Source organism: Equus asinus, chromosome 25 (genome assembly GCF_041296235.1).
Source record: "Equus asinus isolate D_3611 breed Donkey chromosome 25, EquAss-T2T_v2, whole genome shotgun sequence".
Classification (NCBI taxonomy): domain Eukaryota; kingdom Metazoa; phylum Chordata; class Mammalia; order Perissodactyla; family Equidae; genus Equus; species Equus asinus.
The window spans coordinates 51,981,390-52,003,975 of record NC_091814.1 but is presented as its reverse complement, the minus strand read 5'-3'; the positions used below and the strand labels follow the sequence as shown (position 1 = coordinate 52,003,975).

Here is a 22,586-nt window from a genome sequence, read left to right as displayed (position 1 = left end):
TATGCTCTATTTACATGACATAGAATGTAAAATGAATTTAATGTGAAAATTTAAAGGACAATGATGTAGCAAGCAAAACCAAAATACTCAAAGGAGTGGCAATATTAACAATGGACAAAATGAAAATCGGGGAAAAAAACATCATTGGATAAAAAGGGCAAAACTAGAATATCACAAGTTTATATGCATAATACATGACATAACATATTTGTAAAGAAAAAGAATATTAGAAGTAAAGAAGAAATAAACAAATACAATTCTCAAGCTCCTAGACTCAATAAAAATATTAATAAAATATAGGAGATTTTTACAAAAATTAAGCATATTCTAAACAGACCATCAACATAACTCTAATAAATAGAAATTATTTGACCAAAATATAATAAAATGAGAAAATTTCCATAAAAGTTAACGACAACAAAATTCAAAATCTTGGAAATTTACAAATACTCTCCTAAAGAATGATTGGGACAGTGCTGAATGGTGTAACAGTAAATACCCAGAGTAATAAATCATACCAAATCAACAAACAATAATATTTAGAAGTTAAAATATAATGAAGCAGGTACTATCATGCACACACAGCTGTGAAAGTACTGAATTGCTACCCTCCTTCTGGAGTATAAATTGGGCTTTATCAAAAACTTTAAAATGTTCTTATCATTTGATACAATAATTCCATTTCTTGAAATTATTCTAAGGATAAATAAGATATCCACAATGATTTATATAGGAAAATGCTAAACACAAAATTATTAATAAAATTTTTTAAATCTAAATAATAAAACAAGAAAAGTTAGATAAAAAGGAGTACATTCCTACCACTATTATTCATATTTTAAAACTACGTTTTCAAAGATTATTTAATTGCACAGAAAAAAATTCAAAATACAATGTTAAGTAAAAACAGTGCAATATAAACTTACATAAATAGGGTAATTCCACTTCATTTTATGAAACTAGCATTACTATAATACCAAAACCAGATTAAGAGTACAAAAAAATAAAACTACACATCCATAACCCTCATGAATATAAATGCAAAAATCCTTAACAAAATATTAGCAAACAGAATTCAGCAATATATAAGAAGAACTATATACCATGACCAAGTGAAGTTTATTTCAGGGATGCAAGCCTGGTTCACTGTTCCAAAAAAATCAACCTATGTAATCTGCTATATTAAAAGGCTAAGGAAGAAAAATCACATGATCATATCAATTGCTGTAAAAAAATTCAACACTCATTCATGATCAAAACTCAGAAAAAAAAATAAAAATAGAGGGGAACTCCCTGAACTTCATAAATAGCATCTACAAACAAATCTACAGCTCATATTATGTCAAATGGTGAAAGGGAAGAAAGTTCATTCTCATTGCACTTATTTAATATGGTGCTACAAGTTCAAGCCAGTGCGATAAGGCAAGAAAAGAAAAGGCACACAGATCAGAAGTGAAGAAACATGCCTGACTCTATTTGCATATGACATGACTGTCTATATAAAAAAGCCAAAAAAAACTACAAAAAATATTCTAGAATAATTGATTTCAGCAAGGTTACAGGATATAAGATAAACATACAAAAATAAACTGTATATCTATCTATATGCTAGCAATAAATACACGGGCACTAAAATTAAAACTATAATACAATTTATGATCACTCAAAAAGACAAAACATTAAGAGGTGTAAATCTAACAAAACATGCAAAGGACTTACATATGAAAACTACAAAATGCTTGATGGAAGATCTAAATAGACAGAGAGCAATATAGTGTCCATGATTTAGAAGACTTAACACGGTAAAAATGGCAATTTTCCTCAAATTGATAAATAGGTTTAATGCAATTCCTATAAAAATCCCAGCAAAATATTTTGTAGATATAAACAAGATTATTCTAAAATTACATGGAAAAGTCAAGGAACTAGAATAGCTAAAACAATTCCCAAAAATAGTAGGAGGAAGCAATCTACCCAATTTCCTGACTTATTATATAGCTATAATAATCCACACTGTGTAGTGATGTCAGAGGGACAGACATAGAGATCAGTGGAACAGAATGAAAACTCCAGAAACGGATCCACACAAATATGCCCCACTAGTTTTTGACAAAGGTGCAAAAGCAATTCAATGCAGGAGAGAGAGCCTTTTCAACAAACCCAGTGACATGGCCATACAAGGAACATTAGGAAATATAGTCTCTTACAGGGCAGTCACTTATCAGAAGCAAGTCTACACTGTGGAAGGATAGCAGAAATTCTGAGACCCGCTAGTCTTCTCTCTCCAATGTGTTGTATCCGCAAGTCTTATTACTGCATGTAATCCTCACAACAGCCCTATGAGGGGGGTCCTATTATAAACTTCATTTTATAGATGTTTACTATCTATACTCAAGAGTTAAACAACATGCCCTAATAGCTAGTAAGAGATAGAACTAAAATTTTAAACCCAGTTTGGCTTGCTCCCAGAATCTGAGATTATGTTATATTACAATAAAACAGTCAAAAATATGTAATTGGTTTATACATAACACTCAATTAAATACTTCATGTATATTGAAGGAATTTAGAACATGCTACCCCAAAATAAACTGCTCTGGAATATTGACTATTTTGAGCTAAAGGCACTTGAAAAACAGCAAATACATGAAAAACATTCTGACCTTCCTTCTTTTTCTTAAAAACAAGAGATGAAATTCCCAAATGAAAGATGTCTTCCCTATACCAGAAGAAAGCAGATTCTTAATATTAGGGATAAGAAGTTGAGACAGAGAAAATTCTATACAAACTGACCTTGTTAAAATAATTCTTATCTTCCTTTAGACTCCCCATATAGTTTAGTCACTTTTCCACAACTGGCACAACTGTCTCTCTTTGTTCAACCTAATATAAAAACAAATAGGCCTTCTCCATTTCTCTGGGTATTCATTTCTTCTGAAGCCTCCTGTGTCATGTAAAACTTGTATTATATAAATTTGTATGCTTTTCATCTGTTGATCTGTCTTACGTCAATTTAATTCTCAGGCCCAGCCAAAAAAGCTCAGAGGTTAAAGCGAAAAGTTTGCCTCCCCTACAATATGCAAAAATATACATTATTTCTATGTGTTCAACTTATCTTTTTTGATCTTCTGAACAGAAACTCTAAAATAGTTAACAGAGAAGAACATAGAATATAAATGTAGTAAATTTTGAATTGTTCAGAAGATCATCACCCAATTTATTGATTATTCAGAGTTTAAGGTTTCCTTCCTTCTTACCATTTTGATACTTATCAAATTTGAAGGAAAAAAGAGAGAGGAAACAATAATCATTTTACTATTTATTAGTAGTTCTAGATAGTTTTACAGATAGAAAGTCATTAAATTGTTAACAAGGTAAATGGACAATATTCTTCAAAATTATGGTAAAATTGGTTTTCACAGTTAATAATCCAGTAGTTGCAATTTTGCCACAAGTCCTTACATAAAAAAATATTTACTGTGGAAATAACTAATTCTCATGTTAAGGTCTCTCCTGAAGTGTTGATATTTTCTGTTGATTTCACAGTTTCTATACTCGACAGGAACCTGTACATCTGAAAGCAACCTTGCAGCCAAGGAAGCCCCCTCTCTTATACTGTGGAAAAACTTGAAAAACACCTTTACCATGAATGTTAAACTTACTCCTTGCAACTGTAAGGTAAAAAAAGAAAAGAAAACCCTACTCATAGAAATGAGAGCCTGTGAAAAGGATGCTTTGGTGAGCAAAGCAACTTACAGAACTAAACTTTAAAGAAGCAGCTGGGTTGTGGTACAAGACAGTTCACCATAAACTGGATGGATGGTGAGAAATTAAACCCAAAGAGGGGAAAATGTCAACAAAGAAATCTTGCATTTTACCGGGCAAGATCCTATCAAAGAAAAGTTTTACTCCTGATATAGCCAAGAATGCATGAACTAACAAAATTGATACATAAATAGACGATATGTTTAATATTAGTAAACAATTTAAATCAACTTGGAGAAATTCGATTTCTTTTTTAATTTAATTCTAGTGAAATAAAATTAAAAGATATTTTAACTAAAAAATAGGTCTAATGTGTCTTTAAAATGTGACTGATTTAAAGCCAAACCAAAGCTAGAGATTATAACAGTTTAGATTAATTTTCAATGCCAAAATACAAAAGAAATCACAAGCATTACTATCCAACAGAAGGAATTTAATACTAAACCTAGTAAACATGCATAACAAATAATCTTAGGTATAAAAAACAGGTGGGAAAGCTTTCTGTCTCCAGCTAGCAATATGTTACTAGGCAATACCACTTCGCTGATAATCTTCCAGTAATTTTTAATCAGATGAAAAGATAAACTCACAGATCAGTTTGGGTGCAAATGCCTGTTATAATTTTCTGCCTTCTATTAAGCAAAAATATTGTAAAATCACATTAAATCAATTGCAGATGAGAGTTTGGATTCAGCAAAATTGTTAAATTGAGAACTAATGAGGCACTTAGGTCTTAAAAGATCTCAAATTAATCCATTAGCTGACCATAAAATCTATTCCAGCAGTAAGTAGGCTTAGAAACGATAGACCTAATTCTAATGCTAATCCAATAGCATTTCTGATTCTCCACTTATACCACACACCCAGATCTAAAATACACGTTTTTCCTTCCCAATGTCCTAACAACCATAATCTGTAAATTTCTTACAGGGCAATCAAAAGAGTAACCAATATAGCTTTATAGATGTACCCACAATATGGTAACTCAGTATATTAAAATTCATCATAATGTAATTAAGAGAGCAGGAAATAGTAAAGGCAGCCTCCACACCAACATAGGAACAACAGAGAAGACTCATAGGATCTAAGATCTCTAGGAAAAGGCAGTCAAGAATCCTTCCTTACTGGGAAGACAAGGATAGACTCAGCACAGCAAAAGAAGCCAAAAACAGCTATCATGGTTGGAGTAAGATTGTAGTTTTAAAATAAGGGCAGCCTAAGAAAAATAAAATAGGGTACTGGATAGATAGGCCAGAAACTGAAAATTTTGTAATATCAGGCAAATAGGCCAGCACAAGTCCAAAGTCAAGGCCAGGTTACCACATAAAACAAGTCAATCACACAATCACAAAGCAATGCTAAGTTTCTATACCACAGAACACTGCCAGCTTCTGGGTAGGGCGAGAACCTTCCTACTCTTACAAGAGGCCAGGCCCTCTTGTGGCAGGTGGAGTAAGCACAAGTCCCACTAGAAGCCGACTTCATGTTTCTAGGAGATTTTCATGAATATGATTATACAAGTGCTATAGATGTTATAACTCATCAATGGAAATCTGTTAGTTTTATAGCCAAACACAATGGAAAAGACTGAAAAAGTAATTCAATACCATGTTTTCATTAACTCTAACATGAACAAAATGAAATAAATAAATCCTTTCCTTTCCTTAAAACTAGTTCTGCTGTTTGTTGCCTTTTTAAAAGACATATAAAGAAAAAGCTTCTCAAAGTTAGTCTTTCCACACTTTTTTTTAAATAGGCACACTGATTTTTATTTATTCCAGCTATCCAAAGTCACAGTTAAGGAGATCCACAAATTTAGGGATCTTATTTCAAGAACATTGTTTCTTCTGTTGATTTTAAATGGCTCTATCTGTTTTCCCCAGCTGGCAAGACCTATATTGCCAGTCATAGACAGGCTTAAAAACAGATGAAATGCCAAAACATGGGCCATAAATTATACAATTCGTGCTCCTTGTCTGTTGGAAGCACATACTGCATGCACTGGATACGGACCTCCATTTTTGCTCTGTTTCCCAGCATAGTCCTTATGGAGGGGGCAGCTTTGCTGTCTGGTGGTTCTCAAAATGGCCTCCCTGCATAAGCAGCATTAGCATGACCTTGAAACTTGTCAGAAATGCAGATGTTCTGAATCAGACACTCTGGAGGTAGAGCCCAGGAATCTGAATTTTAACAAGCCCTCGAGGTGATCTGGATGCACACTAAAATTTGAGAACCGTGACTGAGCAAGACCTCTAAGGATAACAGAGCACCACGGTGACCACTCTCCTGGCCAGGAAAAAGGCTAACGTGTGCTGAAAACCTGGGATTGGAATTTTCAGTCATATTCTTCCCTAATCCCACTACTTCAAACCTACATAATCTTAACAAGGAAGTCATAAAAGTGTTAAACTCTTAAATTTGAAATTTTTGTCTTAATTTCCCCCACCCTCTATCATTTAATGTTTAAGAACACCCTTCACTGGAAAACATGCAAAATGGAAATAAAAGGGTACGTAGTGAAAGTAAGTCTCCCTGCCATTGCAAATCCAGTCCTTCTTCTCAGAGGCAATCACTCTTGGTAATTTCTTACATATTTTCATAGAAATATTCAACATCTGCACAAATATACAGACATGGCTTTTTTGTTTTTAATGAAATGAGAACATACTATACCATCTATACTATTTCTTGCCCAATTTCTATATATTTGCTGTAAAATATTAAAAGTATATATTTTATGGTAAAACATAACAGATATGCTTAGTCTAATAAATAATTTTAAAGTAAATACCTGTGATAACCACCACTCAAGTCAAACGCAAAAAAAGCAACAAAAACAGAACATTGCCCATACCCTAGAAGCCCTCTGAATGTGCCTCCTATCATCAGCATTTCTCCCCTCAGCAACTACCTGACTTTGAAATAACCTTTTCCATGCACTTTTGTACTCTTTACTACCTACATTTACATTCTTGAAAAACACAGTTGACTTTTGCCTATATTTGGACTTTATGTAAATAGAATCACATGATATACTTCCTTTTATGTCTTGCTTATTTTCCTCAACTTCATGATCGTGAAATTCACCCATGTTGTCGTGTTTGGCTCTGTTTGACAGAGAAGGAAGAACATGCCACATTGTAAATAGAGTCTCTGAATGGCAGGACTAAGTTATTTTTAAAATAAACATTTTTCTGTATTTCTAAATTTTCTATAAGGTGTATTACTTCTACTAATACAAGAAAAATCCCAATAAAAGCTATTAAGGTAAATTTCTGGCTAAAACTTGGTATTACCCACCTCTGTATCTCTTTGGTGTCTATTCCTTAAATGAAGCCTTCTGGTAGTTTAAATGCCTGAAGAGCACAGTTACTAAGGAAAACATTCAACTTTATTTAATATATATCAGTGTAAGATGTTTTTCTTAGAATCATGACTTTTCCTAAAGAACTCAAATTGGTTTTATATATATTACCTAATTTATCCTCACACATACTTGCAAAGAATTTGAGGCATGTATGTGGTACCATATTAACTAATAGCAATCAGATTAAATTAAAACTATCATTAATACAAAGCCAATCACTGTAAAACTCACAAAGAGATGTTGCAAACCATCCCTTTGATAACTAGGCTATTCTATAATAACTACCATGAAAACAGCTCTGAAGAAATAACAGAGTAATCCACTCCCCACTTTGCATAAACACAAGCTACAGTATGACCACACAGAGATGCAACAGATGTAAGTTGGTGATACATTACAAATGAACTAACCACCAAAACAAGTTTGAACCACGGTCTTTCTGGAGTAAGAAAGATGTATGCAGGTGCCCATCAAGGGACGAATGGATAAAGAAGATGTGGTATATATACACAATGGACTACTCCTCAGCCATAAGAAATGATGAAATCTGGCCATTTGTGACAACATGGATAGACCTTGAGGGTATTATGCTGAGTGAAATAAGTCAGCGGGAGAAAGTCGAACACTGTATGATCTCACTCAGAAGTAGAAGATAAAAACAACGACAAACAAATAGCAATGGAGATTGGATTGGTGGTTACCAGAGGGGAAGGGGCGGGGAGGGCAAAAGGGGTGATTAAGCTCACATGTGAGGGGATGGACTATAATTAGTTTTTGGGTGGTGAACATGATGTAATCTATACAGAATTTGAAATATATTACAAGGTACATCTGAAAGCTATATATTGTTATAATCCAATGTTACTGCAATTAAAAAAAATTAAAAACTAAAAAAAGATGTATGCATATGTAGAAAAGCAGACTAACATTTATTAATCCACTCAAAAGGCAATTACAGCAATGATGTCCCTTTAGCATTTGTTTTGTGTCAACTCCCATCTTTTAACATGTCATTTGGAAACTCGAGCTTTTTAACAGAACTTTTTGTAAGGTACCATCTTTTCTTTAGATGTGTGCCCTTTTTCTTCCTCATAAGAATCAATTATATGATCAGAATTTAAGCATTTATAATCTGCCATGTAAACTGAGTCATCTTTTAAAGTCTTACAAGAAGAGATCATGCTAATTTGGCCTTTCATCTTTAAAATATTTTCTGAGAAAGTAAATCATGTGTTCTGAATCCCTGGATCCCAGCTCCACAGGGATTGGTCCAACTCCTGGGGTGGAGGAAGGCAGCAGCCTGAAGAACAGGACCACAGCCTAGGCGGGAGTAACTCCTGTCTTCCTTCTGTCACTGTGCAATTACACAGGCAGTTCTGCAAAGGAGGGTGAGGAGACAGAATAAACCAAGAGTAAGGGTTCCTCCAAGATAGTGGAATGGGAACACACTATCTTTGCTACCAACCCTTTCAGATATGTTTTCCTCAAGCCTAGATCACGTCTAGCTATGTTCAGCATTAGTTACCATGAGTTCTAAAATTACATGGTCTTCTAACAAACAGGTGCATGAAAATTAGGCAACAAAGGCAGCGGTACTTTGTCATCAAGTTCTGCATAAAAGCTGGCATTGATCCTGTTCCTGCTAGAAGTCTCTGCACATACCTAGAACCTAATAGGTCAACAGATCAATATTTCAAAGGCATATGTGTCAAGTTGCTTCAATAACATCATTCCCTGAATGGTGACTGCTGAATCCTAACGTATGCAAAAGTGAAACAAAGGAATGGGAAAATGAAACTTCCAACTTGTTTTCAAACGAAACAACCCTCCTTCCAATAATCATCATCCCTTAAGCAATACAGCATGTTCCACAAGTCTTAGTGCAGGTTTTAGTAACTTAGAAGTATAAATGCTACAATTGTATAATAAAATATGATTTGAGAGTTTAATCATATAAATGTCTTTTTAAAATGTTTACCAAAATATAAACTTAAACGTTATCCAAAATACAATAAAATGGAATAAATATAAAAGATATTTAAATAATTAAGCTTGCAAATGATAAGTTTGTAGCTTCTATACTTCTTTTTTTTTTTAATTTTTTTTTTTTTTTTAAGATTTTTTATTTTTTCCTTTTTCTCCCCAAAGCCCGCCCCGGTACATAGTTGTGTATTCTTCGTTGTGGGTTCTTCTAGTTGTGGCATGTGGGACGCTGCCTCAGCGTGGTCTGATGAGCAGTGCCATGTCCACGCCCAGGATTCGAACCGACGAAGCACTGGGCCGCCTGCAGCGGAGCGCGCGAACTTAACCACTCGGCCACGGGGCCAGCCCCGTAGCTTCTATACTTCTAAAGTTATAAAAGCTTAACACGGCATTAGGACTTTCAAGACACCTACCCTAGAAGTCACTTTCCTTAACGTTACACTTCCTCCAATGCTCTTTCTTTCAGTGAAACTGGGTTTCATTCCAATCTCACTAGAAAGCAATGTCAATCTAAGGACTGTCTAGCCACAGATCAAACTTTTCTGTTATTGTCATTAAACAACTGCTGTACAAGTAGAAGAGTATTAGAGAAGCCACCTTGTCAGAGCAGAGTGCCCTGGATACCCAAATTTTCCATCAGGCCAAGAAATTCTCTCCAATCTAAAATCTAGCACAGGAGACTGCTTTTGAGTTATAGGAACAACTGAAAACTAAAGGTGACTCTTCCCTAACCATCCCCATGGCTGTCCTTAACCTGCCACAGGGAACTACTAGGTATAATATTCATAGGGCTAGCCTCTGATAAGGCAGATCATCAGAGGAAATGCAGGGTACTCACTGCCCTCAAATTTTCTGATAAATGATTCTCAAACTGGGTATTCACTGGGACAACCTGGAGATACTTTTTTTTTTTTTTAACATTTTATTTTTTCTTTTCCTCCCCAAAGCCCCCCGGTACATAGTTGTGTATTTTTTTTAGTTGTGGGTCCTTCTAGTTGTGGCATGTGGGATGCCACCTCAGCATGGCTTGATGAGCGGTGCCATGTCTGTGCCCAGGATCCAAACTGGCGAAACCCAGGGCCTCTGAAGCAGAGCACACAACCTTAACTACTCAGGCATGGGGCCGGCCCCGGGACTTTTTAAAATGCATATTTCTGGGCTCTAGTCCAGTGATGTTAGGGCCCAGGAATATGCATCCTAAACAGCACCCCAAGTGGTTCTGGTGCACATTAAAGTTTAAGAAGCACTGTCTAACATACCAGTGGCACAACACTACTAGTTCAGGTTCAAGTATCACGTTGCAACTATGTGAAGGTCTTAGGATGCTTCATACCACTTGAGGGAGACTGCTACACTGGTGGTCCCCAGTGAACCATAATTCCTGATATTCATGCCTTTGTGTTATCCCCTCTTATATTGACTCTGGACTCAACCACGTGACTTGCTTTAGCCATTGGGACATTAAGGCATGAGGCAAGCAGAGGGTTGATGAGCACATGCACATTGAGGACTGTCTTAGAATGCTCTCCCTAGAAGCTATCAACCATGACATAAATTTAGAAGCTCTGGATGATGAGCTACTGAATAGGATAGACTACTGAACGAGGAGATGCCACATGGAAAGAGTCTCTGGAGGACAAGAAGCCATCTTGTACATTCTAGCTCCAGCACAGCTCCTAGTTGAATGAAGCCACACAAGTGACCCCAGATATACCACAGAAGAATCTCCAGCTGAGGCCAGGGAATCCACAGAATTGTGAGAAATAATAAACTGTTTTTAAGGAACTAAGTTTTGGAATGGTTTGTTATAAAGCAATAGATAACTGAAACACTATTAACTCAAATTTTTAAAAAATGTATCATGTGGTATATCTCTAAAATGACTATTACTAATAGCTAACATTTTACTGAATCCTTACTATGCAAACCGTTCTAAGCGCATCACGTGTATTAACTTACTTGTGAAGTAGGTTGTCACCTCCATTTTGCAGATGAGAAAAACGAGGCTTTAGAGAGGTCAAGAAATGATTCCAAGGTCATACAATTCGTAAGTGTCAATCCACAAAAGTATAACAGACATTCCAAACAATTACCCTTGCCAGGCACAATAGGATTTTCACTGAACTTTTTGCCATTCCTTTATCTAGATTCTCGCCTCTTCTAACTCAGACAGATGAGTATAGATCTTTTGCTTGAAATCACATCACTGAGCTCTGAAGAGAGCCTGTAGTTCCTGATGCACACATCACAGTTGCTAGGTGCCAGTGCTTTGGCTGCCTAGCAACAGATGTTTCTTTATTCCAGTCAAGTGTGAAGAACAAGCCCTGACTTGCAAAGATAAAAGACACAATGACTTCATTGATAGAGAACCTATAGTTATAAAGCCACAGTTAAGCCTGGAACCAATCTATTCAATTGTCCTGCTTTCACAAAGCAACATATTCAAACAATCAAAACTATCTACTCATCCTCTAACTGTCTCCAAAAAGGAGACCTCAGATAGAACCAGGTTTATATGTCAGGAAGAACTTCTTGACTCTGAGTTTGAGACACTATAACATAGTGCCAGAACTGTACACTCAGAAGGTGTGCATTTTATGTTATGTAAATTATATATCAATAAAGCTGGCTAAAAAATAAAAGTTAAAAAATAGAATTAACATTCTCACACCAATTACTTGGAAGATGGGAGGAGACGATTTTAGAGGCTATTTACAGCATTCTAAAGTCTCTGTCTTTGGGTCTGGTCTGGTGGCACAGCAGTTAAGTGCACACGTTCCGATTCTCAGCAGCGCGGGGTTCGCCGGTTTGGATCCTGGGTGCGGACATTGCACCACTTGGCAAGCCATGCTGTGGCAGGCATCCCATGTATAAAGTAGAGGAGGATGGACATGGATGTTAGCTCAGGGCCAGTCTTCCTCAGCGAAAAGAGGAGGATAGGCAGCAGTTAGATCAGGGATAATCTTCCTCAAAAAAAGGATAATAATAATAATAATAAATTTTAAAATATATATATATAAATAAAGTCTTTGTCTTAGGAAAGATCTGGAGAGGGTGAACAAGTTTACATTTTATTAATAAAATTTAGAGTTAAGTACACATGCTAAAATTTAGGTAGAACCAATTAAAAATATATACTCTACGGCAGACGTCAGTAAACTTTTTCTGTAAAGGGTCAGACAGTTAATATTTTAGTCTTTGTAGGTCATACTGTATCTGTCACAACTCAAGTCTGCTATTGTAGCATAAAAGTAGCCATAGATAATACATAAATGAATGAGCATGGCTGTGTCCCAATAAAACTTTATTTACAAAAACAGGCAGCTGACCCAATTTGGCCAAAGGGCTGTAGTTTGATGCCCCCGATCTAGGGCTTTCAAACCAGCAGATAAACAAAGGAGAAAGAAGGCAATAAAGAAAACTTTATCCATCCAACAGAATGCTGGAAAGAAGCGAGGGGTTGGGGAGGAGTGGCAGGGAGGCAGGGGAAAAGAAAGAAAAAACTTTAAGCAAGATAAAGAAAGGACTCCAAATAGATCAGTAATCACAATAAATGGCAGTAGGTTAAATTCAACTATTCTATGACAAGACTACTAGATTGGACTAAAAAAATAAGAATTTTAAAAATAGAAATGAAACAAAATTCAGCCATAGTGACTATAAGATACATATCAGAAGCAAAAGGCTAAAAAATAAATCAGAAAAAGATAATGTCTCTCTTTAAAGTAAATACATAAAAGAATTAGGGATAGATTAAGACATGCCATAATGAGTAAAAAGATATAATAATCCCATATAGCAACAAAGCCTCAGGATATGAAAAGCCAAAACAGAAAGGAGAAACTGACAAATTTATAATAGGCAATTTTAACATGGAAAAATTTAACAAAGCTTTTTTCAGAAGCTGACAAACCAAGCAGACAAAAAAAAGTAAGGCTATAGATTTGAACGACAGGTTTGAATCAATAGTTTTTTATGTATAAAGAGAGAACAACACAACAAATACCTTCTTTTCAAGCATACATGGGAAATGTTTCTTAAATTAACCATGCACTAAGTAACAAAGGATATCAACAAATTTCAAAGAACCAACTGTCACAGAGCGCATTCTCTGACCAAAAGAGACTCCTAAATAACACGTGGGCTAAAAAAAAACTTACAGTGGGGAGTACAAAACTTTCAGAAAAGTATGACAATGAAACCAACACTGTCCCGGCAATCAGAGTTTGTAATCTGGTGGAGGACACATATAATGATCACTAGTCAAAATTAATATATTATATACTGTAGCTGTATATTAATCATATAATAACAGAAATAGTAAACTGTGCTGAGTGCTACGTAGGAGCAGCAGAGAGCGCCAAGAGAACAGGTCCCTTGGGAACCTAGCATTTTGCGGGGGGTAGGGGAGGTTATTAAGTTAGGTTTCCCTGAGGAAATGACATTAGGGGGGGTGGGAGGAGGGGGAGGGGCTGCTCAATTTAGGCAGAGGGAATGTAAAGGCATACAAAAAGGCCGCGAGGAGAGAAGGAACAAGGGGTGTTTATGCAACTGAAAGGCAGACAGTATGCTGGAGAGCAGGAGCAATGGAGAGAGTAACAGGGTAAATAAATCATACCCAGGAAAAGCAGATTCTTGAAATAGAAGAAACAAATAACTGCTTTAATCAAATTAAACATCTTTAAAAATATGAAAAGGATTATTCCTATTTAACTAGGAAGTTTGAAGAAGGTATTCTGAGTTTGTAATTCTCAGGAACTTGTTCGTTATTCATCTCTTAACTGCCATCACCTGGGCCAGAACAGCAGTAATTTCTCTAAGACCTATCCTACACTCCAAGTATTTTTCACGAGTCAAGATGTTAGGTATTAAAATCACCCTCCATACCAATTATTAGATAACCCTCTACCAGGAATGCCCTTCCACAAGCAATCAGTTGACCTCGGTATTCATGGAATAATGCAAATAGTCCCAGCTGTGGAATCAAATAGCTCTGGACTTCAGGACGTTACCCACCCCTTCTGATTCTTAGATTCCACACCTGTAAAGTGCGGTTAATAATCAAACTCGATGATAGGGATTTATAGGGTCCAACTGATAACACACATAGAGGCAGAATGGCACAATGTGATAGAGTGAAGACGAACCGTGCAAATCCCAGCTCCACTGCCCAGGAGCTGTGTGACTCTGGGCAAGTTACTTAACACCTCACTGTCTAGATTTCCTCCTCTGTGACATACCTAACCTCACAGTTTTGAGAATTAAGTAATTCATGTAAAGTACTTATCATTCCATAACATGAACTGCAATTAGTAATAAAACTGTTTTTGTTGTTCTATACTCAAAAAAAGTCCTATCAGTTTCATCAAGAAAATTTGAGGAGACCTTCTTGCCCTCTGCTCTCAGTCAAGTCATTACATCTGATAATCCTAGGAATTCTCATTTTTCTCTAAAGGTTATTAGATGTTGGAACATATGTGCAAACAATTTCACTATTTCTAAATGAAGTTTTTTAATAGCCGCAGAAAGACCTACTTTTCAGGACTTGTACAAGTGATTAAACGTAATCCTTCCTGGGGGTGCAGATTCTTTTGCGGGGACTAGCAGAACTCTTGAGATTCAGTATAAATCAATATATCGCGAAGTTCATTTAAAGCTCCCCTAACTTACAAACTCATTAGACATTTTCACTGTCTATAATTTTGTGTCTCAAAAATGCATGCTAAGCTCTATGCACTCGAAGTCAGGGCCTCAGGCGTAGTTCAATGTACTTGGTGCGTGTGTTACAGATGCCCTTTAACTGTCTACTCTCTCAAGTAGAACCTAAAACAATCACAAAACTCCAAATCTGTGACATTCTAAGCAAAACCGGGCCCAGAGTGAAACAGAGTTAGATTTACAATGTTTAAATCCACTCTCTTTACACCAAAAAACTACACCTCTTCCATAGTATCCCAGAAGTTGAAGTACTTGAAGGAAATCTAATACAAAAAAGCTGGGAACTTAACCAATTCAATAGCCCAAATGCAGGGGTTCCACATGGTAGAATGAGCCTTCTAGGGCACGTGGCCTACTGAGCATCAAAACTACCGCTCAGGGTGGAAATTAAAACTCTAAAAGAGGCTCTGAGGACTAACAACGCAATTTTTAAAACTGAGAAACTTGATAAATAAAATCTTCCTGATACCAGTCCTGTTTTAATTAGCATATCAGAGACGATCTGGCATTAAATTTACAAACTGGCCAATATTCTAAGAAATTATTTGCTTCCTAACTAATTACATGTAAACTGACAACTCCAAGACTGTCTCTCTGTCTTTTTAAAAGTAAAACCTAAAATTGCTTTGAAACAGTCTGACAAATAAAAATGGCAAGCAATAAGATATATTGGAGTATATGAGGAAGCCATTTGGTATAAACCTAATTAGGCCTGACTTTGTTTTTTCCAAAAGGGCCTGACTGTGGCTGTTGAGCACGCATTGTACACCTGCTTAGACATTTCCTATGGCCAGAACAAAGGCTTTGAGATAAAGGTGCAACTTCCCCCCCACATTAGCATTTCCTTAGGGATAAGCATTTTTCCTTAGGCTAGGAACTGATTGCTGCACTCACCTTTGACCACCCAGCTCACCTGTGACCAGTCAGCTATAGACAACAGACTGCCACCCTGCTGTTTCCATCAATGGCTGTGCTGACAGAGCAGTCTCCCGACTATTGTAAAAGGGACATTTCAATCCTATGTGAAACATCCTCTCTGGGGGTATATAACCAGTCTGTGCACCCCACTTCTTTGGTGCCCTTTCTTCCTTCGGGAAGAAAGGCCCCAGGTTATAATCCTCAGATTTTAGCTCAGAATAAACTCACCCAAATTTTCATTTACAGATTGGTTATGGATTATTTTCGTCGACAAGTCTCCATGAAAATAGAATTTCTACAGCCAAAACACAACATTGAGATACAGAATACAATTTTCTTCTATAAGAATTTTCACAGAATAATAGAATATCTGGATTTAAAGGCTGAGAGGAAATTTTAAACCATCTTGACTCATTTTACTGAGGAAGAAACTAAATTTCAGAAGGGGCAATGTTATGAACAAAGCAATAAAATTGTTTAATGCATAAATCTATTTTAAAAAAGAAAAATTTCCAACAAAACTTCAGGGTTCTAATACTTCAAAAGTCTAAATTTTTTGGCCACTACAAGTGCAAAAAACAGCTCTCCCAGATTTGGCTGTCACCTCCTGCCCAATGCCAACCGTAATGGATGATCAGAGCAGGTAACAGCTGAGGGCTGCTGAATCCACTAGATGTAAGCAAGAATCCTACTGCACCGACTTACATTAGACCCAGACTTTAACTGATGAAAACAACTAAAGTACTTCATTCCTTGAACAATGACAGGGATTTTCTTTCTTTCTGTGGATAATGGATGTGGATGCTGGATTTTATTAGCATTGCAAACTATTGCTTTGTTATTAAGGAGTCATTCAACTTTACTTAAAAATTAAAAGATAATGATAGTAGTCATAGTGGTAGCAGTAGCAGCAATAGAGCAGTAATCATGATAGTAATGATGTCTAACACAGATATAGCACTTAGCTAAGTGCTGGGCACTGTGCTTAGGACATTAGTCGCTACATTTAATCATTTAACCACTTCATCATTACATTCAATGCATTTAATCCTTACAGTTACCCAGCGCAGAAGGTATGCTATTACTCTCATCTTACAGATGAGGAAACAAGGTACAAAGAGGTTATGTAATTTATCCAAAATTCCACGGCTAGTAAGTAGCAGAGCCAGAAATTCAGAGTATGCAGCCTGATTTCAGAGTAAAAATAATTCTTTTCAGCGATGGAATTAAACTAAGTACATATGAAGGATACTGAGGACATCAAAACAAACGCATTGCATCATTTTGAATTGAAAAAAGAAGACATGAACATCCACCTTTTTTCTTCCCTTTTAACCTGAGCCCCCAAATGATAAAATATATTTCAATATAGATATATAAAAAGATCACAAATGCTCCAAGTATACCCTATTATTTTTTCCCTCCACCTACTCCACAAACTAAGCCCTTTTTTCCTAGCTCTCTTAGAAGTGAGAAGTGAACCTCCGTAATCTTATAGATTAACTACAGGACTAAGAACTAAGGCCACCTACATCCACATTACTTTATCATTTGTGCCAAGAAATTCTTACTCACAAAGATAAGGCTGTAAATCAGTAAATAACTTTATTGTTTGCTTCAGGAACTTCCCAAAAGTCCATTTACCCCAACAATAGACTACTCAAACAGTCCCCTTCTCACAATATTCCTTCAGTTGGGCAAACAACTCACTTATCAAATAACCGCATACTTAAAAGACTTGGTTAAGAGCCTTGCCTCGCTGTTTCCACTCATCCTAAACTACCTTACCATGAACTTTGCCCAGTTTCAATCAGATCACTGCACTGGTAGACCTACCTTCCATCTCTCAGGGTCATACCCGAAACTACAGTGTCTCCCTTGTAGTCCACTATGACTCCATCAGAGCTGCTCTCCTCACCATAGGACCAAGAAACTTAGTTTTGCTCGATCAACAGGCTAATGTGGCCTTCTGTGGGGCAGTCAGCAGTCAATAGAAGAGAATGACCCTATTCCATTTCAGTTGCTCTCTTATCAACAACTTTTTAAAAAAATTTCTTCTTCTCTCATACGTATATTAGATCACAGGTGAAATTAAACATATCACAAAATGAGATCACTATAGAAAAAGATAAACATAAATCAGCAATTGAAAAGGGAATGAGCGAATCTAATAACATTCAATATGAGACGGCAAACTATATTTCACTGTAGCCACAGTTTAAGCTGAATTGGGTTAATTACATATTTCAAAACAGTCTTAAAGTCTCCCTAAAATCAAGATTTAGAAATAAAAGGAAAAAAAGCCCTAAAATGTCAAAGTTTAAAGTATTCTGCCATCTGATTAGATTTTACAAAAGTTTCCTTTACTTTAACTCATATGCCTCTAATGTTATATATCAAATATGAATATATGAAATATAGTTAATCTTTAAAAAACAGCTCTGACTAAAAATAATTTAAATCTGTATAAATATAAAATTAGTCATTTTTTTATTTATTTTTCAATTTTTATTTTTTTCGGATGTACATCATATTTTGAATTCTGTGTACACTACATCATGTTCACCACCCCAACACTAATTATCGTGCATCCCCTCACATGTGACCCTAATCACCCAAATTAGTCATTTTGACATCACCTTTTATTTATATAATCACTTTTATTAGATTTCAGTTATATTTATTTATGGAATTATTAAAGTATATAACTAGTATTTATTTTAATGTTATTTGATTTTATTTCTGACTCTTTCCATGTGTCATATTTTTCCTTAGAAAGAATTAAATCAGATGACAATCAAATTGGACGGATTAAAATGACAAGCTTTTTATAAAGTTGAAGGATTTAGACAAGAAGAACTTACCTCTTCACATTAAAATGTGTGTATATACTGTGTGTGTAGGTACGTTTGTATATATACATCCCCATCTATCCCTAGGTAAGAAAAATGAGTGCAACATAAAATATCTAATTTTTTTCATAGATTATCAACACCAACCATCTCAAATATTACTACTACTTTCCATGGAAGTGTTACTAACTATGTGACATTTTTGTTGTTATTGCCGCGGAGCAATACGTGTAGTGTAGAGAACAGAACAGGGAGCTTAAAACAGAGCAGGGTTTGCATCCTGGGTTCCCTACTCTAAATTGGGGGAAATAACTTATATAGCCTCAGCTCGCCTATCTGGAAAAGAACGACATATCCCCCTTCTTGACATAAGTGCTGTGAAGATTAAGGAAATAATACAGAAGGTACTCAATCTACTACCTAGGACATAGTGGCAGTTCTCCATAAATGTTTGTTACCCATCATGCATGTTAGTTCCCTGTAATTACGGTCCTAAGTGTCTATAAGATATTGAAGTGCTTCCTAAATAATTAAAGAAGTATTAATTATGCAACAAGATCTCTAAGGTTCATATTCTTTCAACAAATAATGCTACCTCTAGGAAACCAGCCAGAGGAAATGATTAGAGAGATTCTCAAATATTCATGTACAAAGAGTCTTCAAAACTCTTTTTTTTGGGGGGGGGGGTGAGTGAGGAAGACTGGCCCTGAGCCAACAGCTGTTGCCAACCTTCCTCTTTTTTGCTTGGGGAAGACTGTCCCTGAGCTAACATCTGTGCCAATCTTCCTGTGTTTTGTATGTGGGACACCACCACTGCTTGGCATGATGAGCAGCATGTAGGTCCTTGGCCAGGATTGAAACCCACGAAACCCAGGCTGTGGAAGGTGAGTGCACAAACTTAACCACTATGCCGCTGGGTCAGCCCCAAAACATTATTTTTAACATCAAAAAAATGGAAACAACCTAAGTACCCAAATATTATACTACATCTATTTGACTGCATACTGTACAACTATTAAAATATTCATGAAGAATTTAAGAGCATTCAAAAATGCTTCTAAAAATTAAAACAGCCTGTAGATCTACATGTTAACAATTACATTCACGTGTGTCAGTTACACACATATACATATGCAGAAGAAAAGGATTGGAGAAGATATCAAAATATTAACAATGACTAACTCAGGATGATGGGAAAACAGGGCATTTTGTTTTATTTTTTACGTTTTTTTATTATCCAAATTTTCTACCATATACTTGAATTATTTTAATACTTAGAAAAAATAAAATTTAAAAAATCTATTCAATTATGTTTATCATTTAGTATATTCTAGCTTTTTAAGGGGGATCTTTTAAATTATACCCCATCTCATTTTCAAAAGATTTGGAATAGCTGACAGAAATACACATAACAGACTAAAATAAACAGATGAAAAAAAATAAAGAAATGTGCAGACTCTCAGCATACATCCACATATACATATTTATCTACCTATCTATTTATCTTATGCATCTGTGTATATATATATATACATGTCAGTCAAACTTGGTTTCAGATACTGAAAATGGAAGGAAGTTTCTTCAGCTTTCTCAGAAAGGGCATACTGCAGATATGATACACATTGTTTCAAATTGTACATAAGGAGTGCTATTTAAGTGAATTAAGTCAATCACAGTTATGTGGTTGGGAGGAGAGGAGGTAGATTAAAAGTCAAGAAATCAAGACCTGTAACAAGATGAGCATGACCATGATCAACAACCCAAAGAACGCCTCTTAAAAGTGCACAGATACAGGGGCCAGTCCGGTGGAGTAGGGGTAAATTTGCACGCTCCACTTCAGCAGCCTGGGGTTCGCCGGTTCAGATCCTGAGTGCAGACCTACACACCGCTTGTCAAGCCATGCTGTGGCAGGTGTCTCACATATAAAGCAGAGGCAGATGGGCACAGCTGTTAGCTGAGGGCCAACGTTCCTCAGCAAAAAGAGGAGGATTGGTGGCAGATGTTAGCTCAGGGCTAATCTTCCTCAAAATAAAAAGCAAAGTTACAGGGTCAAGCCTGGTGGCATGGTGGTTAAGTTCACACACTCCACTTCAGTGGCCCAGGGTTCGAGGGTTCAGATCCCAGGCACAGACCTACACACCACTTGGCAAGCCATGCTGTGGCAGCATCCCTCATACAAAGTAGAGGAAGATGGGCACAGATGTTAGCTCAGAGCCAATCTTCCTCACCAAAAGAAAAAAAGCACACAGATACAAAGATAAAGAGAAATCTAGATTTAGACAGATTTTTCCCTCATATTTTGACACCCTTATTCATGTATCTTCAAAGAAAAAAATAAATGGAAATATTAAAATTATACTTTAATTTCTACATAAAAAATATGTCAAGAAAATAAACATTAACAAAATAAACTCCTATTAACAAAACATACTGGCTATTGTGTAGCACTTACCTTCACTGATAGCATGGGGCTTAATAATGCAACAGGTACAATCGGTAAATTTAGCAGTGTTTGCTGGCCCACAAACTCCACTCGAGGGAAAAAATAACTCCATTTCCTAAACACAGAGAGAAATGATTTTGCATATGTAATCTCTTATCTTGAACTCCTAAGATGTTTATATAAGGAAGAACTATACAATTCTTTTAAAGTTTCCTAATATAAATTCTTTGTTTCAGACTTTCTAAAAATGATTTTTACAAAGAATAACTGAACACTGTTTCAAGTATTCTAATCAAAAGAATATATAAGAAGTATTAATTAAAGCAATAAGAATATGTATCAGGGGCCAGCCCAGTGACATAGCAATTGGGTTTGCACACTCTGCTTTGGCAGCCCGGGATTTGCCAGTTTGGATCCCGGGCACAAACCTGTGTACCGCTTGTCAAGCCGTGCTATGGCAGGCGTCCTACATGTAAGATAGAGGAAAATGGGCACTCATGTTAGCTCAGGGCCAATCTTCCTCAGCAAAAAAGAGGAGGATTGGTAGCAGATGTTAGCTCAGGGCTAATCTTCCTCAAAAAATAAAGAAAAAAAGAATATGTATCATTCTGTCCCAGTATTAAAATTGATAATGTCTTAATATATTTTAAGCATTGGAAGTAATCAATATAAAGTTCCTATTTTTGCTAAAGCATTAGATCATGAGACACAGGTCTAATTTTAAACTTTTCATTAAAATATGTAAAATTAAAAACTAGGAAATCTTTATATAAACAAAGATTAGTATTCAAGAATCAGAACTACAATTACTTAAAGCTAATTAACTTACTATGGTTCCAGTATAAAATCAAATCACATGAACCTTACTTCATAAGCAGATTCAGGGTGTTATTTGCTCTGCATACAGTTTATTAAAATGACAACCCAGCAATCGGAACTGGCCAGAAAGACGGTCACACTAATCAGTTATTTTAATGAGACAGACACTTTTCAGCCTCTAAGCTTTTACTACTATTATTTCTACTATTCCCTCTAAAGCCCTCTGTCCCAAAGACAATGTATAAATGGCCAGTTCAAATAGCACCTCCTCCAGGAGGCCTTTTCTAATACCCTCCATCAGTACCCTGTGCTCCTCCAGAGTTGTGGTTATTTGGGTAACTGTCCTCTATTAATTATAAATTAGAAGAAAGGAACTAACTTGTGTAGGTTTGTAGGTCCTTTAGCACCTAAAACAAATGGCTCAAAGTACTCATTTTTATTGAATTTAAAAATTGAGAGATCATGTTAATGCACCACACTGATGTGTGTGTGTGTGTTTGTGTGTGTGTATATATGTATATATATATATACATATATATATATTAAAGATTGGCCCTGAGCTAACATCTGTTGCAAATCTTCCCCTCTCTCTCTCTTTTTTTTCTCCCCAAAGCCCCAGTACATAGTTGTATATTCTAGTTGTAGGTCCTTCTAGTTCTTCTACATGAGCTGCCACCTCAACATGGCTACTGACAGATGAGTGGTGTGGTTCCATGCCCAG

At 36.0% G+C, this 22,586-nt stretch overlaps 1 protein-coding gene across 3 annotated transcripts in view; it reads right to left on the bottom strand.

The window, feature by feature from the left end:
- Nucleotides 1–22,586, bottom strand: part of NME7 (NME/NM23 family member 7) — a 227,262-nt gene that overhangs the window by 121,979 nt on the left and 82,697 nt on the right. For all 3 annotated transcript variants that reach the window (XM_070497395.1, XM_070497394.1, XM_070497396.1), the window contains exon 7: nucleotides 21,056–21,161. In XM_070497395.1, coding sequence (XP_070353496.1) covers nucleotides 21,056–21,161 — 106 coding nt within the window. The remainder of the gene's footprint in view (nucleotides 1–21,055; nucleotides 21,162–22,586) is intronic.